Below are 13776 nucleotides of genomic sequence, written 5' to 3' on the forward strand. Positions count from 1 at the left end.
CCAGGCTGGCAGGGGGGGCAGTGAGGGGCGACTAGGCTGGTAAGGGGGGGCAGTTAGGGGCAACCAGGATGGCAGAGGGGGGCAGTTGGGAGAGACCAGGCCGGCGGGGGAGGGGAGAGGGGGGGGCAGTAAGGGGTGACCAGGCTGGCAGGGGGGTAGTTAGGAACGACCAGGCCAGCAGGGGGGGGGCAGTTAAGTGCGATCAGGCCGGCACGCAGAGGCAGTGAGAGGCAATCAGGCCGGCTGGGGGGCAGTTAGGGACGACCAGACAGGCAGGCAGGTGAGTAGTTAGGAGCCAGCGGTCCAGGATTGTGAGAGGGATGTCCGACTGCCCCCCCCTGCCATCCTGGTTGCCCCTAACTGCCCCCCCCACCGGCCTAGTCGCCCCTCACTGCCCTGCCCTGCCAGCCTGGTCATCCCCAACTGCCCCCCCTGCCAGCCTGGTTGCCCCCAACTGCACCCGGCAGTCGGACATCCCCCAAGGGGTCCGGATTGAAGTGGGTGCAGGCTGGGCTGAGGGGACACCCCCCCCGTGCACGAATTTTGTGCACCGGGCCTCTAATCTACACTAATAAAAGAGAAGCATGCAAATTGACCATCACTCCGCTACGCCCACCAGCCAATCATGAGGGAATATGCAAATTAGAAGGAAAAAGATGGCGGCCGCCGAGCTGCTCCAGGCGTGGAGTGGCCATGCGGGGCAGGACGCCTGGTATGAGAGGGAGGGTGGGGGGCGAAGGGATCTATAGGAGCGGCACTCCGGCCACAGCGAAGACAAAGACTGCAAACTCCGGAGTCTGCAGCAAAGACGAAGATAGCAGACTCTGGCTGGAGTCTACAGCAAAGGCGGCAGACTCCGGCTGGAGCGAAGGCCTGGGTCCCAGGTGCCAGAGGAAAACGGGTGCTGGAAGCCAAGGGAAGGAAGGCCTATTGCATGAATCTCTGACCAAACGACCAGTCGACCAGTAGCTATGACATGCACTGACCACCAGGGAGCAGACGCTCAACGCAGGAACTGCCCCCTGGTGGTCAGTGCACTCCCACAGCCAACCTCACATGGCCAGCCAACCTCTCCCAGTCCCTACCCCCAGCCGGCAAACCTCCCGCAGTCCCTCCCCCCATCCAGCAGGCCCCATCCAGCCGCCGGCAGGCCCCCAGGCCCAGCCCCAATCAGGACTGGGCGAGACGGCCCCGATAGGCCCTGATCACTGGCCAGGCCTAGGGACCCCACCCATGCATGAATTTTGTACATCGGGCCTCTAGTGTATAAAATAAGAAGCAAAACTGCCATTCTCTGGAGCATTTTCTCAAGCCATTGAGATTTTGCTTCCCAGCAACTATCATCAGTCTGACTCAAATAAACACATTCAAATTCTCTACAGGTCTGAATGTTTCTTACATTGACACACTGTACCTAAAGGGTCAGTTTAATTGCTTTCCATGATACTAATTTATTGTATCAGCAAACATGTATTGTAAACATGGTACAATAATTGTTCTGAGTTTAAGGAAAAGACATCATTTCTCAGTAGGGTAATTGTGCAGAAACTTCATTTCTTTAATATGACCTCTTCTCCTTTCTTTCCTTTTGATTCAAACTGACCTCATGCAGCACACCTGACTCTTCCTCCCTAGAATGTCCACTCCCTTAATTATTAAGCCCTCAGGACCATGGGTTTCTGGTCAGGATCAAGCTGTCTTAAGAACAGAACCACAGGTCTGTTGACCACAGAAACAGAGTCTTAGTCAAGCTAAAGAAAACATTTACTTCAGTTGTGTTTCACCCGAGACCAATGAAAGCAGAAGGGCCCTACAGACCACACCCTCACGAAACCAGACAGAACAATGCCATGGCTGGACCTCAGGACCTGATACAGTGATCAACTACTCCCTACCCTGGCCCCAACCAATCAGTAAAGCCCAAGATCCCAACTCCGTTAGCCACCATGATTAATAACTTTTCCCTTATGATAACCCATCCCCTGGAAGCCATCGGGGAGCCAGGTCTTTTAGCACTACCTTACCTGTGGCTCTGGGCTTCACACCATTTCCTCAGCTAATAAACCTCGACTGTCGTTGCTGCACACTCCTGTTCATGTTTGACTGGGCTCTGATGTGCACAGATGAACGGACCCTTTAGTCCAGTAACAGTAGGTTTCATTCTTTGAAATGAGAAGCAAGAAGACACTATTTTATAAGTTATGAACCACCCTTCAAAATAAAAAGTGTTTGGAAGAGATAATGAACAAGCCTTAACAAGCCCTCACTAAGCCGGTCTCTGTGAGGTTTTACTATAGGATAATTATATTCCTGGTGTCACAGTTAAAAATAGCAATTTCAAGTATCTACCCACATAATCTTTCTTCTCCAAATAATAAAAATATCTACTATTGGTAATTGAGAGCTAATCTTTAATTTTTCTGTATACTGTTTTCAAGAATCTCTGTGTGCATTATATATAATCTATATTTTACACCTATTATAATTACAGTTAAATGAAAATATTTTAGTTTTACATTTGTTTAATAAAACAATGTTATTAAGCAATAAAGTTTTTATTAATTCCCATTATTCCACACTAATGAAAGGGACTACTGGCATAGGAAATCCAGAAATCTTATTTTCAATCTAAATATAAAATCAGTAGAGATTTCCTTCTTAAATGTTTTACAGAGCTAATATTGTTCATATTTCCTGGACCTACAGCACCTAGACAAGTGAGAAAAGTGGTCCTACGTTCTACTGCATGCACTCCAGACTAGAATTAAAAATTGACTGCATTTCTAAAGTGGGGACAATCGCCCAACTGGCATGGCTCAGTGGTTGATCATCGACTGATGAACCAGGAGGTCCCGGTTCGATTCCCGGTCAGGGCACATGCCCAGGTTATGGCTCAATTCCTAGTGTGGCGCATGCAGGAGGCAGCCAATCAATGATTCTCTCTCATCGTTGATGTTTCTATCTCTCTCTCCCTCTCCCTTCCTCTTTGAAATAAATTAAAATATTAAAAATAAATTAGAAGTAAAAATAAAGTGGGGACAATCAACAGCATACAAAACTAATACACATGTACAGAAGTAAAGCAAGTATATAAAAGTAATATACTACATTAATAAGAAAAATTAATTTTATATTCAAGTGAGTGCTTCCTTAATTCTCCCTTTCTACTATTCCTAAATAGGAAGCCAAAATTATGTGTACATAACAAAGCTTAATATTCTTGTGCAAACACATTTAGACTGTTATCCTATACTAGAGGCCCAATGCACAAAATTCGTGCACGGAGGGGGGAATGTCCCTCAGCCCAGCCTGCACCCTCTCCAATCTGGGATTCCTCTAACAATCCAGGACTGCTGGCTCCCAACTGCTCGCCTGCCTGCCTTCTTGATTGCCCCTAACCACTTCTGCCTGCCAGCCTGATCACCCCCTAACCACTCCCCTGCCAGCCTGATTGATGCCTAACTGCTCCCCTGCCAGCCTGATTGCCCCTAACTTCCCTCCCCTGCAGGCCTGGTCCCCTCCAACTGCCCTCCTCTGCAGGCCTGGTCAACCCCAACTGCTCTCCCCTTGAGCGGAGGCCAGGGCAGGCCAGGAAGCGTGGCTTCCTCCATCACCGGGGGCAACCCAAGCCTCCTGCTCTCTCCAGCTCCGTGGCTGCCACCATTTTTGTTGGGATTTATTTATCTTCTATAATTGAAGCTTTGTAACCTTGAGCAGAGGCCAGGGCCAGCCAGAGCGGGCAGGAAGCCTGGCTTCCTCCATTGCCGGGGAAACCCAAGCCTCTTGCTTGCTCCGTGGCCGCAGCCATCTTGGTTGGGTTAATTTGCATACTCGCTCCTGATTGGCTGGTAGGCGTGACTTGTGGGTGTAGCAGAGGTATGGTCAATTTGCATGTTTCTCTTTTATTAGTGTAGATAATAAAAGCCTAACATGCTAAGTGTCCAGTTGTCCAGTTGTCCATTCAACCAATCAAAGCATAATATGCTAATGATATGCTAAGACCGCTCAACGGCTCGCTATGACATGCACTGACCACCAGGGGGCAGACACTCCAACTGGTAGATTAGCTTGCTGCTGGGGTCCAGCCGATCAGGACTGAGCATGATGGGCCGGACACACCCTAGAGCTCTCCTGCAGTCCTGCCCCAGCTGGCCAACCTCCCGCCTCCCTCCCCGGCCCCAATCGTGCACCGGTGGGGTCCCTCAGCCTGGCCTGTGCCCTCTTGCAATCTGAGACCCCTCCGGGGATGTCGGAGAGCTGGTTTCGGCCCGATCCCACAGGCCAGGCTGAGGGTCCCCCCTGGTGCACAAATTCATGCACTGGGCCTCTAGTTTTACATTAAAGAGTAATGTTCTCGCAGGCGGAACAGTGTCTCCTTCACTTTGCCCTCCACCACGGCAGCCGCAGCCCGATGCCAAGCGAGCGGAGTGGCCTCAGCTGCGAGCGGAGTGGCGGGACAACTCCCCCAGGAGATCACTAGACCACCTCTTTCTGCGGCCTTACCATGGTGACCTACGGACAGAGCTGCGCGCGGCCACTTTGTATTCCTCCATCATATGCTGACCTTGGCAAAGCTGCCAGAGATATTTTCAACAAAGGATTTGGTTTTGGGTTGGTGAAACTGGACGTGAAAGCAAAGTCATGCAGTGGCATGGAATTCTCAACATCTGGTTCATCTAATACAGACACTGGTAAAGTTACTGGGACCTTGGAGACCAAATATAATTGGTGTAAGAAAGTCTGACTTTCGCCGAGACCGGTTTGGCTCAGTGGATAGAGCGTCGGTCTGCGGACTGAGGGGTCCCAGGTTCGATTCCGGTCAAGGGCATGTACATTGGTTGCGGGCACATCCCCAGTGGGGGGTGTGCGGGAGGCAGCTGGTCGATGTTTCTCTCTCATCGATGTTTCTAGCTCTCTATCCCTCTCCCTTCCTCTCTGTAAAAAATCAATAAAATATATTTTAAAAAAAAAGTCTGACTTTCACAGAGAAATGGAACACTGATAACACTCTGAGAACAGAAATCGCAATTGAAGACCAGATTTGTCAAGGTTTGAAACTGACATTTGATACCACCTTTTCACCAAACACAGGAAAGAAAAATGGTAAAATCAAGCCTTCTTACAAGAGGGAATGTATAAACCTTGGATGTGATGTTGACTTTGATTTTGCTGGACCTGCAATCCATGGTTCAGCTGTCTTTGGTTACGAGGACTGGCTTGATGGATACCAGATGACCTTTGACAGTGCCAAATCAAAGCTGACAAGGAATAACTTTGCAGTGGGCTAGACTGGGAACTTCCAGCTACACACTAATGTCAATGATGGGACAGAATCTGGAGGCTCAATTTATCAGAAAGTATGTGACGATCTTGACACTTCAGTAAACCTTGCTTAGACTTCAGGTACCAACTGCACTCGCTTTGGTATTGCAGCTAAATATCAGTTGGATCCCACTGCTTCCATTTCTGCAAAAGTCAACAACTCTAGTTTAATTGGAGTGGGCTACACTCAGACTCTGAGGCCTGGTGTGAAGTTTACACTGTCTGCTCTGGTAGATGGGAAGAGCATTAATGCTGGTGGCCAAACTGGGGCTTGCCCTGGAGTTGGAGGCTTAAGCCAGCTGAAAGCAACCTCTGGGAATGGATATCAGAAGATTTGGCCTTAATATATTTCCAGTGTGACCAGCAGGCTTTTTTCCCTCCAAGAAGGTGATCAAAACAGGAAAACAAGAGCTGTGTTTTAAATATGTATGTAGACAGTTACTTGTTAGCTGGTTTCTAGTTGAATTGGTTATCTAGTTACCAATGAAGCATCCCTGCAGTCACCTATACATTATTTAATGTATTTAACTGTTAAATGTGCTACCCACCAATAATGAAATAGACCTTTATGAAAACTGTAAAAAAAAAAAAAAGAGTAGTTATAAGACCAAACACAAACTGCTAAGGCACTAAAATTTAAATTAAAGTGTTGGATAATTAATATTACCTAGGAAAAGTCAAACTCTGATTTTTTAATGTTTAGGGAATTATTTCAAAGGTTATTTTCTTAATACTCAAACTAGCATCCTTAAGAATGTGTTAAGGCAAGTCCAGCCTAAATTGTACTAAAAATTATTAATGAATACAGAGAAGTGATTCTAAAACCACATTTTGAGTATTTTATCTTAAAAAAACAAAAGCATTAAGACCAATTTGGTGCCCTGGCCAGGTAGCTCTGTTGGTTAGAGCATCGTCCAATACACCAAGGTTGTAGATTCGATGCCCAGTCAGGGCACATACATGAATCAACCAATGCATGCATAAGTAAGTGGAACAACAAATCAATGTTTCTCTTTCTCTTTCTCTCTCTCTCTCTCTCTCTGTACCATCCTCTCTCTCTAAAATCAATAATTCTTTTTTTTTTTAACCTTTTGCACTCGGATGTCGAGTGTGACTTGACACGGTTAGCATCGATAGCAGCTCGAGAAAAAAGCAAGTGAGTGCAAAGGGTTAAAGGCCAATTTTGCTGTCTAAAGAGTAAGTTATCAGCCCAACCGGCATAACTCAGTGGTTTGAGTGTCAACCTATGAACCAGGAGGTCATGGTTCGATTCCCAGTCAGGGCACATGCCCTGGGTTGAGAGTCCGATCCCCAGTAGGGGGCATGCAGTAGGCAGCCGATCAATGATTCTCTCATCATTGATATTTCTATCTCTCTCTCCCTCTTCTTTCCTCTCTGAAATCAATCTTTTAAAAGAAAATAAAAAATAAGCTATCAAAAACATAAAGTTAATAACATATGGTCATTTAGTTAATGAAAAAAACAATACTGTGAAAGAAGCATGTTTCCAGTCCTCCCCAATCCTCACATGCTATCTTGAAGCTAGGACTTGCCCATTATATATGCAAAGGCAGCTTCGAGGTGTAGAATAATGGTTAAGAGCAGTGTCTTGGAGTGACAGAGAATTCATTTCCTGTAAGATTTAAGATAAGACACAACCTCTCCATTCTCACTTGTAAAGTAGGGATGCCAATATGTCCTCATATCATGAGAACTAAGCAAGCACTGGGTCAGTGCCTGTAACATTCAAATTATGGTGCCATTTAATACAGTAACAGATATAGGTGTGTGTATGTGCCGTTAGTATATATATATATATTTCCTAGCTCAGTCCACATGAGAGGACCTAAAAGCACAGTGGCAATGAGCACTAGTGTCCAGATCTTCAATCTACTTCTAAACAACCATTCTCCTAATGAAAGGGTTCAGGGCTTCTTGGGAAAGTGGCTGTTTCCAAGATTGGGGAAAGGAAAATATTAAACTAGTACATCTTCAGGTGCCAGAAAATAAGAAAATGCTCAATAAAGAATGGGGGGCATGTTGAGAAGACCCAGGAGTCAGCCTCAACAAGGCCCTACGGCCAAAGTTGGAACAATGAGCAGCAAAATAAATAATGGTAATACCAGACTACAGCTCACAGAATAAAAAAATATCCATGGGTCCATACTGATAGAAGTAAATGAGAAAGGATAGCTCTTCCTTATACAAGAATTCAAATTAATAAATGTGGGTAAAAGAAAAAAACAGAAAATCACCATGAAGCAAATAATGCAGTAATAACTGTTACAGATAAGATCCACAGAGAAATACTAGAATTAGAAAAGGCTGAGGAGAAACAGGATATTTATTCATTACAATGAGAATAATATTAACTTCACTGTGGAGAAATCTGGCAGACAAGGATTAGTTATCTAGTAATAAGATACACTGACATCATGAACACCCTAATATGATGCACTGAGAAGGATATACTATCACTTCTGTACTCTTCTTGCCAAAAAATGCATACATAACCTTATTCTAACCATAAGAAAATATCAGACAAACCTAAGTTGAGGGACATTCTACAAAACAACTAATCCGTTTTCTTCAGCAGTTCAAGATCATAAAAGATAAGAAGAAACTGAGGAACTGTCACAGATTAGAGGAGACTAAAAAGACATAACAAATAAGTAGGAGATGAGATCCTAGATTGGATACTGGAAGAGAAAAAGGACATAAATGGGAAAAGCAGTAAAATTCAAAACAGATCCGTAGATAACAGTATTGTACTAATGTTAATTTGTTAATTTATCAATTATACTATAACTAGAGGCCCAGTGCATGAAAATTCATGCACTGGAGGGGGTGTCCCTCAGCCCAGCCTGCCCCCTCTCACAGTCTGGGAGCTCTCAGGGGCAGGAGGCGACCTGGTCATGAGGTGGCAGCACCCACAGCCAATAAGAAGGGAATATGCTAATTTACTGCCATGCTCTCAAAGGGCAATCAGGAGAAGGCAACATCCCCATCACACCTCTGCTGCTGCCACTGCCGGCAGCGCAATCCTTGGCCGGCCCTGGTTACCAGAGCCTCGGGTGTCCCTGGGCAGCTGGGCAGCTGCCATCCGAGACTTGCCTGTGCCTCAGGTGTCAGCTGGGCAGCCGCCATCTGAGGCTTGCCTGTGCCTCGGGCTGGCCCTGGGTGGCTGGGGGGCTGAGGAGACTGGGCGCTGCCATATTTGAGGGCGTGACAGTCAATTAGCATATTCCCGCCTTATTGGCTGTGGGCGCCGGCATCTTTGTGAGAGGTGATGGTCAATTAGCATATTCCCTCTTTATTAGATAGGATTACGTAAAATGTTAATATTAAGGGAAGATGGGTGAAGGGCTATGCAAACTCTATACTTTTACTACTTCTCTGTAAGTCTAAACTTATTTCAAAAATAGTTCCTGAAGTTCTTTTTAAATATGAAACCCACAGTTATGTAGGCAATGGGTTTTTTGTTTTGCCTTAAAATCATTAAGTTATGCTAACATATCCCTCATTGCTAAAGCTAGAATGCATGCTTCTAAAAAACTTAGCTCTGAAAAATGTAATCAATAAAACACGACACAAATCTCATTACCTGTAATTTTATATCCATAAGCAGCTAGTTGTCCAGCCATATATTCTCCATCTGAATTATTATGAGAACAACCCCATGTTCGTATCCAAATTTTCTGTATGCCTGGAATAGTGCTATTAAACAATCAATAAAAGAAAAAGTAAGTCTCATTAAAGGATTTTTAAAATAAAAAGCACTAGAGGATTTCTGGGCATATTATGCAAAAAAAAAAAAAAATACACTCACTGAAACCCATTCACAAGCTATTCATTAAAGTACTTCATATATAAAAATAGAGTTCAAAAATGAAATAGTTTTAGGGGGAAAAGGGTGCTTTCAACAGGGATTGCCCAGTAATTTATAATTAAACAAAAATTACCTTAAGGACATATTCAGGACAAATATGATAAACTTCAGTCATTTTTATAATACCAGGAAATTTTAACTCCATAGTTGTTTTTTTAATATATTTTATTGATTTTTTACAGAGAGGAAGGGAGAGGGATAGAGAGTTAGAAACATCGATGAGAGAGAAACATCGATCAGCTGCCTCCTGCACATCCCCTACTGGGGATGTGCCCGCAACTGAGGTACATGCCCTTGACCGGAATTGAACCTGGGACCCTTCAGTCCACAGGCCGACGCTCTATCCACTGAGCCAAACCAGTTAGGGCATAACTCCATAGATTTTAAAAGCGTAATGTTCCAAACAAAATAATCAAGTATATTAAAACTTCCAACAATTTACTAAATAAATAAATATAGGGCTATTAAAACTGTACAACTGCATAATCATTACTGGCTAGACTGTATTAAAATTTCACTGGAGACCTAATAATGTAAACAGCACAGTAATTCATTTGTGCCTAATGCCTTTACCTGAACCATTAATATTTGTATATTTGCTAAGAAAAATTAAATGCACAAACACCACTGTCTCAAAAGAACCACAAATCCCAGTAAAAATTTTAATTTGGAAGTAACACAAAATTGCATATCAGATACAGTAACATCAAAGAGATGGGGAGAGGATCCTATCTATATGCCAAACACTGTCCTAGGCCCTGCCTTCAAGGAACATGCAATTTGACACCTGTTTTTGAAACCAATTACTTTGCTAAATTAAAAAACATTCAGGCTTGGCCAGACAGAAGAGTCCAGGTTTGATTCCGGTATTGTGCATATGCCCGGGGTTGCAGACTTGACCCCCAGCAGGGGGGGTGCAGGAGGCAGCCAGTCAATGATTCTCTCTCATCATTGATGTTTCTATCTCTCTCTTCCTCTCCCTTCCTCTCTGAAAGCAATAAAAATATTTTTTAATTCAAATAAAAATAAATAAATCTACATATTTTCTCTCAAAAAGTTCAAGCATATTTTTAAAAGAGACATTATGCATATCACATAGACCAGTACTACCCTGGAATGATATTGATTTAAAAAAAAAAAAAAAAAAAGCTTACCTATCAGTTGGTGGACTATCTTCCTCTTGCAAACATTTTTGGGTATTTCGCCTTCGGGCCTTTGGAACAATGTGCTTTCTTGCAAAATGCCTATCTTGTGGCTTTGAGTCTTGCTGTGACACAATATCTTCTATGTCATCCAGTAGTGTATCACAGGATGCAGAAGGCATCTTCTTCATCATATAGAAAAGTTATAAATGATACAAACTTATGAGTCCCTCAGAAAATCTGTTTAACATAGCATCACCTATAAAATATCCTTGCTGAATTTGAATCCAATAAAGCCTTTAGATTTAACTTCATGTTTACAGAAAATGCAAAGATAAAGAAACACAAGGAAACAATCAGACCAATCCCATTGATAGAGGGACATTCCAAAGTTCAAATGGAACTACGTCTTGAACAATCAGCATCATGGGAGAAAAAAGCAGGAGAGGAACTGTTAAAGATCAAAGGAGACTTAAAAGCGCAACAACTAAATGCAATTCATGTTCTTGTTTAGATATTACTTTGTCCAACCAGCTGCAAGACATTTGGGGAACTACTAGGGAAATCAGAGTATGAAGTAGGCATCAGATAATATTAGGATAGTGCTATAAATCAGTGATTTTCAACCTTTTTAATCTCATGGCACATATAAACTAATTACAAAATTCTTGATCTGACAAAAAATAGGTATAATTTTGATTTACAAAAATAATCCTATATAATAAAAGGGTAATATGCAAATAGACCGAATGGCCAAACAACCAAACAACCAATCAAAGCATAATATCCTAATGATATGCTAAGGCTGCTCAACCACTCTCTATGACTTGCACCGACCACCAGGGGGCAGACAGTCAACTGGTCAACCAGTCCTTTTGACATGCACTTACTATGTAAATGTTAAGATCCTGGTTGTGATACTGTATTATAGTTTTGCAAGATATTACCACTGGGAGAAACTGGATAAAGAGTACAGAATCTCCACATAATTTTTATAACTGTAAGTGAATTTACAATTATGTTAAAATGATTAAGGAAAAAAAATTATCTTGAATAGAAAAAAGAAAAATAAAGTGTACTTGAGTACACTTACTGGTAGTACTACTACCAATACTATGCCCAGGCATGAAGCAAGTGCTCACAGTCATCTCATTAACCATTCCCAACAGCTCCACGACGTAGACAGTGTTATTATCCTCACTTTAAAGATAAATCTGAAACACAGAGAGAAGCTAACTTACCCAAGGAAGCACAGCAAGAATTGCATGCCAGATGAGCCTGAGCCCACATGCTGTGCGACACTCTGCTGCCTACTTAATGTATGTACACTGAATGACCACTGTTCTCATCTGGGCCGCCTAAACCACTGTTAAAAATCCTATACTCTCTAAGCTAAGTGAAATAAGCCAGTCAGAAAAAGACAAGTGTCACATGACCTCACTCATATGTGGAATCTAATGAACAAAATAAACTGGTGAACAAAATAGACCGAGAGACATAGAAGCATTGAACAGACAGCAGAATCTCAGAGGGAAGGCGGGGCGGGGGGGGGGGGGGGGGGGGTTGGAAGAGATCAACCAAAGAACTCTGTGATGGTATGCATATACACATAACCCATGGACACAGACAATGGGTGGTGAAGGCCTGGGGTAGGGGGCAGGGGCAGGCTAGAGGAGGTTAATGGGGGAAATAAGGGGACATATGTAATGCTTCAACAATAAAGATTAAAAAGAAAAAAAAGAACCCTATACTCTCCTCTGATCTCAGCCTCTCTGATGAATTTTCCTTCTCTTCATTTGCCAAATTTTCATTTTTCCATTAACAACTTTCAATTAAGAGTAGCTTCCAGCCAGGCTCATTTTGTGTCCTTTACTGTATGTAATTTACTCTTTACAACTATGACAAATTATGCCCTATAAACAAGACAAACTTATGTTCAAATCTGAGCTAGATTACAAATAACCCAAGTGGCAATCAATCAAGAACTTGCTAAATTATAGTTAACATGCATACAACATGGTCATAGAGGGACTGTCAATCACAGGCCTCCTCCTTCTCTAGAAACAGAAATGGGGCACATGACCCAAGCCTGACAGAGTAACCCATCCTCCTGGCCACAGTGATTGGTTCAGGGTTGGATATGACAAGCCAGTGATTGCCAGGGTTGGATTCTGCCAATCAGAATCATGTGCCAGAGTTAACAGTAGAGATGGCTTCTCTTTTCACTGAAGTGGCTAGGTTGGAAGGATGTTATCTTGATGATACTGGAGACCACCTACCAGTCACAGGGCAGAAGGCTACCTACGGAATGAAAACTAATAAAAAAATGGAGCAATAAAGAGCCACACTGATATTATTTGAGCATCTGGATCCAACCAATGCCTGAAGCCTGATGCTGCCCCACTCTGCCCAATCATGTGAGCCAATAAATTTCTGTGGCTTAAATTAGTTTGAGCTGGGTTTTCTGCTCTTGCAAACAAGAGCCCTGGCCAACTCAGTGAACTAGATAAGGTGAAATGAATTAAGTTAGTCTTTCTCAAATTGGTTCTATTTGAGGTATTAACTATCTGTGAAAAAATGGTTCTGTGTCAAATTAATTAGGAAATTCTGCCTGCTTATAGATTGCCAGCATATATTAGTACAGCAAAGACTGCATGCAGTAAAGAAACAAACTCATGTATCTTAGAAATTTTCTGAAAATTAATTTCTCACAGATCTCCTCTTAGTATGGCTAAAGATGGTATTGAAAACAGAAAGCTTGAATGAAGCCAACCTCAGATGCCCTACAACATTCTCCACAGATGGATGACTTTCTTTGTTTACCCAGAAGTGGTTCTTTGCCCATGTACTCAGCCTACCAATCTGTTACTATGAATAACTGTCCACCTCCCTAAGAACAATCCTTGTGCTCTGACCTACTCAAGCAAAGAATTCCAGCAATGCTCCCTCTTCACTAGTTGTCTCTCTACTGAATCATTACTATCTGGATATAAACATGCTATTTTTTTCCAATTTAGAAAACAAAAGCTTTATCATGATCCCACTCCCTCCATTTACTGTCTCCATCACATTTCTCTCCTTTAAAGAAAAACTTCTAGCTGGTTTGGCTCGGTGGACAGAGCATCGGCCTGTGAACCCAGCCAGGTTCGATTCCGGTCCAGGACACATGCCCGTGTTGCAGGCTCAATCCTCAGTGGAGGGTGTGCAGGAGGCAGCCAATCAATGATTCTCTCTCATCATTGATGTTTCTATCTCTGTCCCTCTCTCTTCTTCTCTGAAATCAATAAAGATATATATATTTTTTAAAAAGGTATCTATACTTACAATCTCCAATTTCCCCCTCCCGTTCTCTCATGAACCAGGCTTTCACCCCCACCACTCCAGCAAAATTACCTGTCATGATTTCAATGATTTGCAGCAATA

At 43.1% G+C, this 13776-nt stretch overlaps 1 protein-coding gene and 1 pseudogene across 3 annotated transcripts in view; one reads left to right on the top strand and one right to left on the bottom strand.

Annotated features, from left to right (window-relative positions):
* CDKAL1 (CDK5 regulatory subunit associated protein 1 like 1) overlaps positions 1-13776 on the bottom strand; it is a 654128-nt gene that overhangs the window by 631750 nt on the left and 8602 nt on the right. The window contains exons 3-4 of one of the 3 annotated variants that reach the window (XM_008146133.3): positions 10366-10535; positions 8927-9039 (exon numbers count right to left, since the gene is read on the bottom strand). In XM_008146133.3, coding sequence (XP_008144355.2) covers positions 8927-9039; positions 10366-10535 — 283 coding nt within the window. Of the gene's footprint in view, positions 1-8926; positions 9040-10365; positions 10545-13776 lie in introns of those variants that run through there. The other 2 variants (XM_028152333.2, XM_054721432.1) reach the window with 2 other exon arrangements.
* On the top strand, positions 4505-5719 carry LOC103290148 (voltage-dependent anion-selective channel protein 2-like; annotated as a pseudogene).

This window comes from Eptesicus fuscus, chromosome 9 (assembly GCF_027574615.1).
Source record: "Eptesicus fuscus isolate TK198812 chromosome 9, DD_ASM_mEF_20220401, whole genome shotgun sequence".
Taxonomy (NCBI): domain Eukaryota; kingdom Metazoa; phylum Chordata; class Mammalia; order Chiroptera; family Vespertilionidae; genus Eptesicus; species Eptesicus fuscus.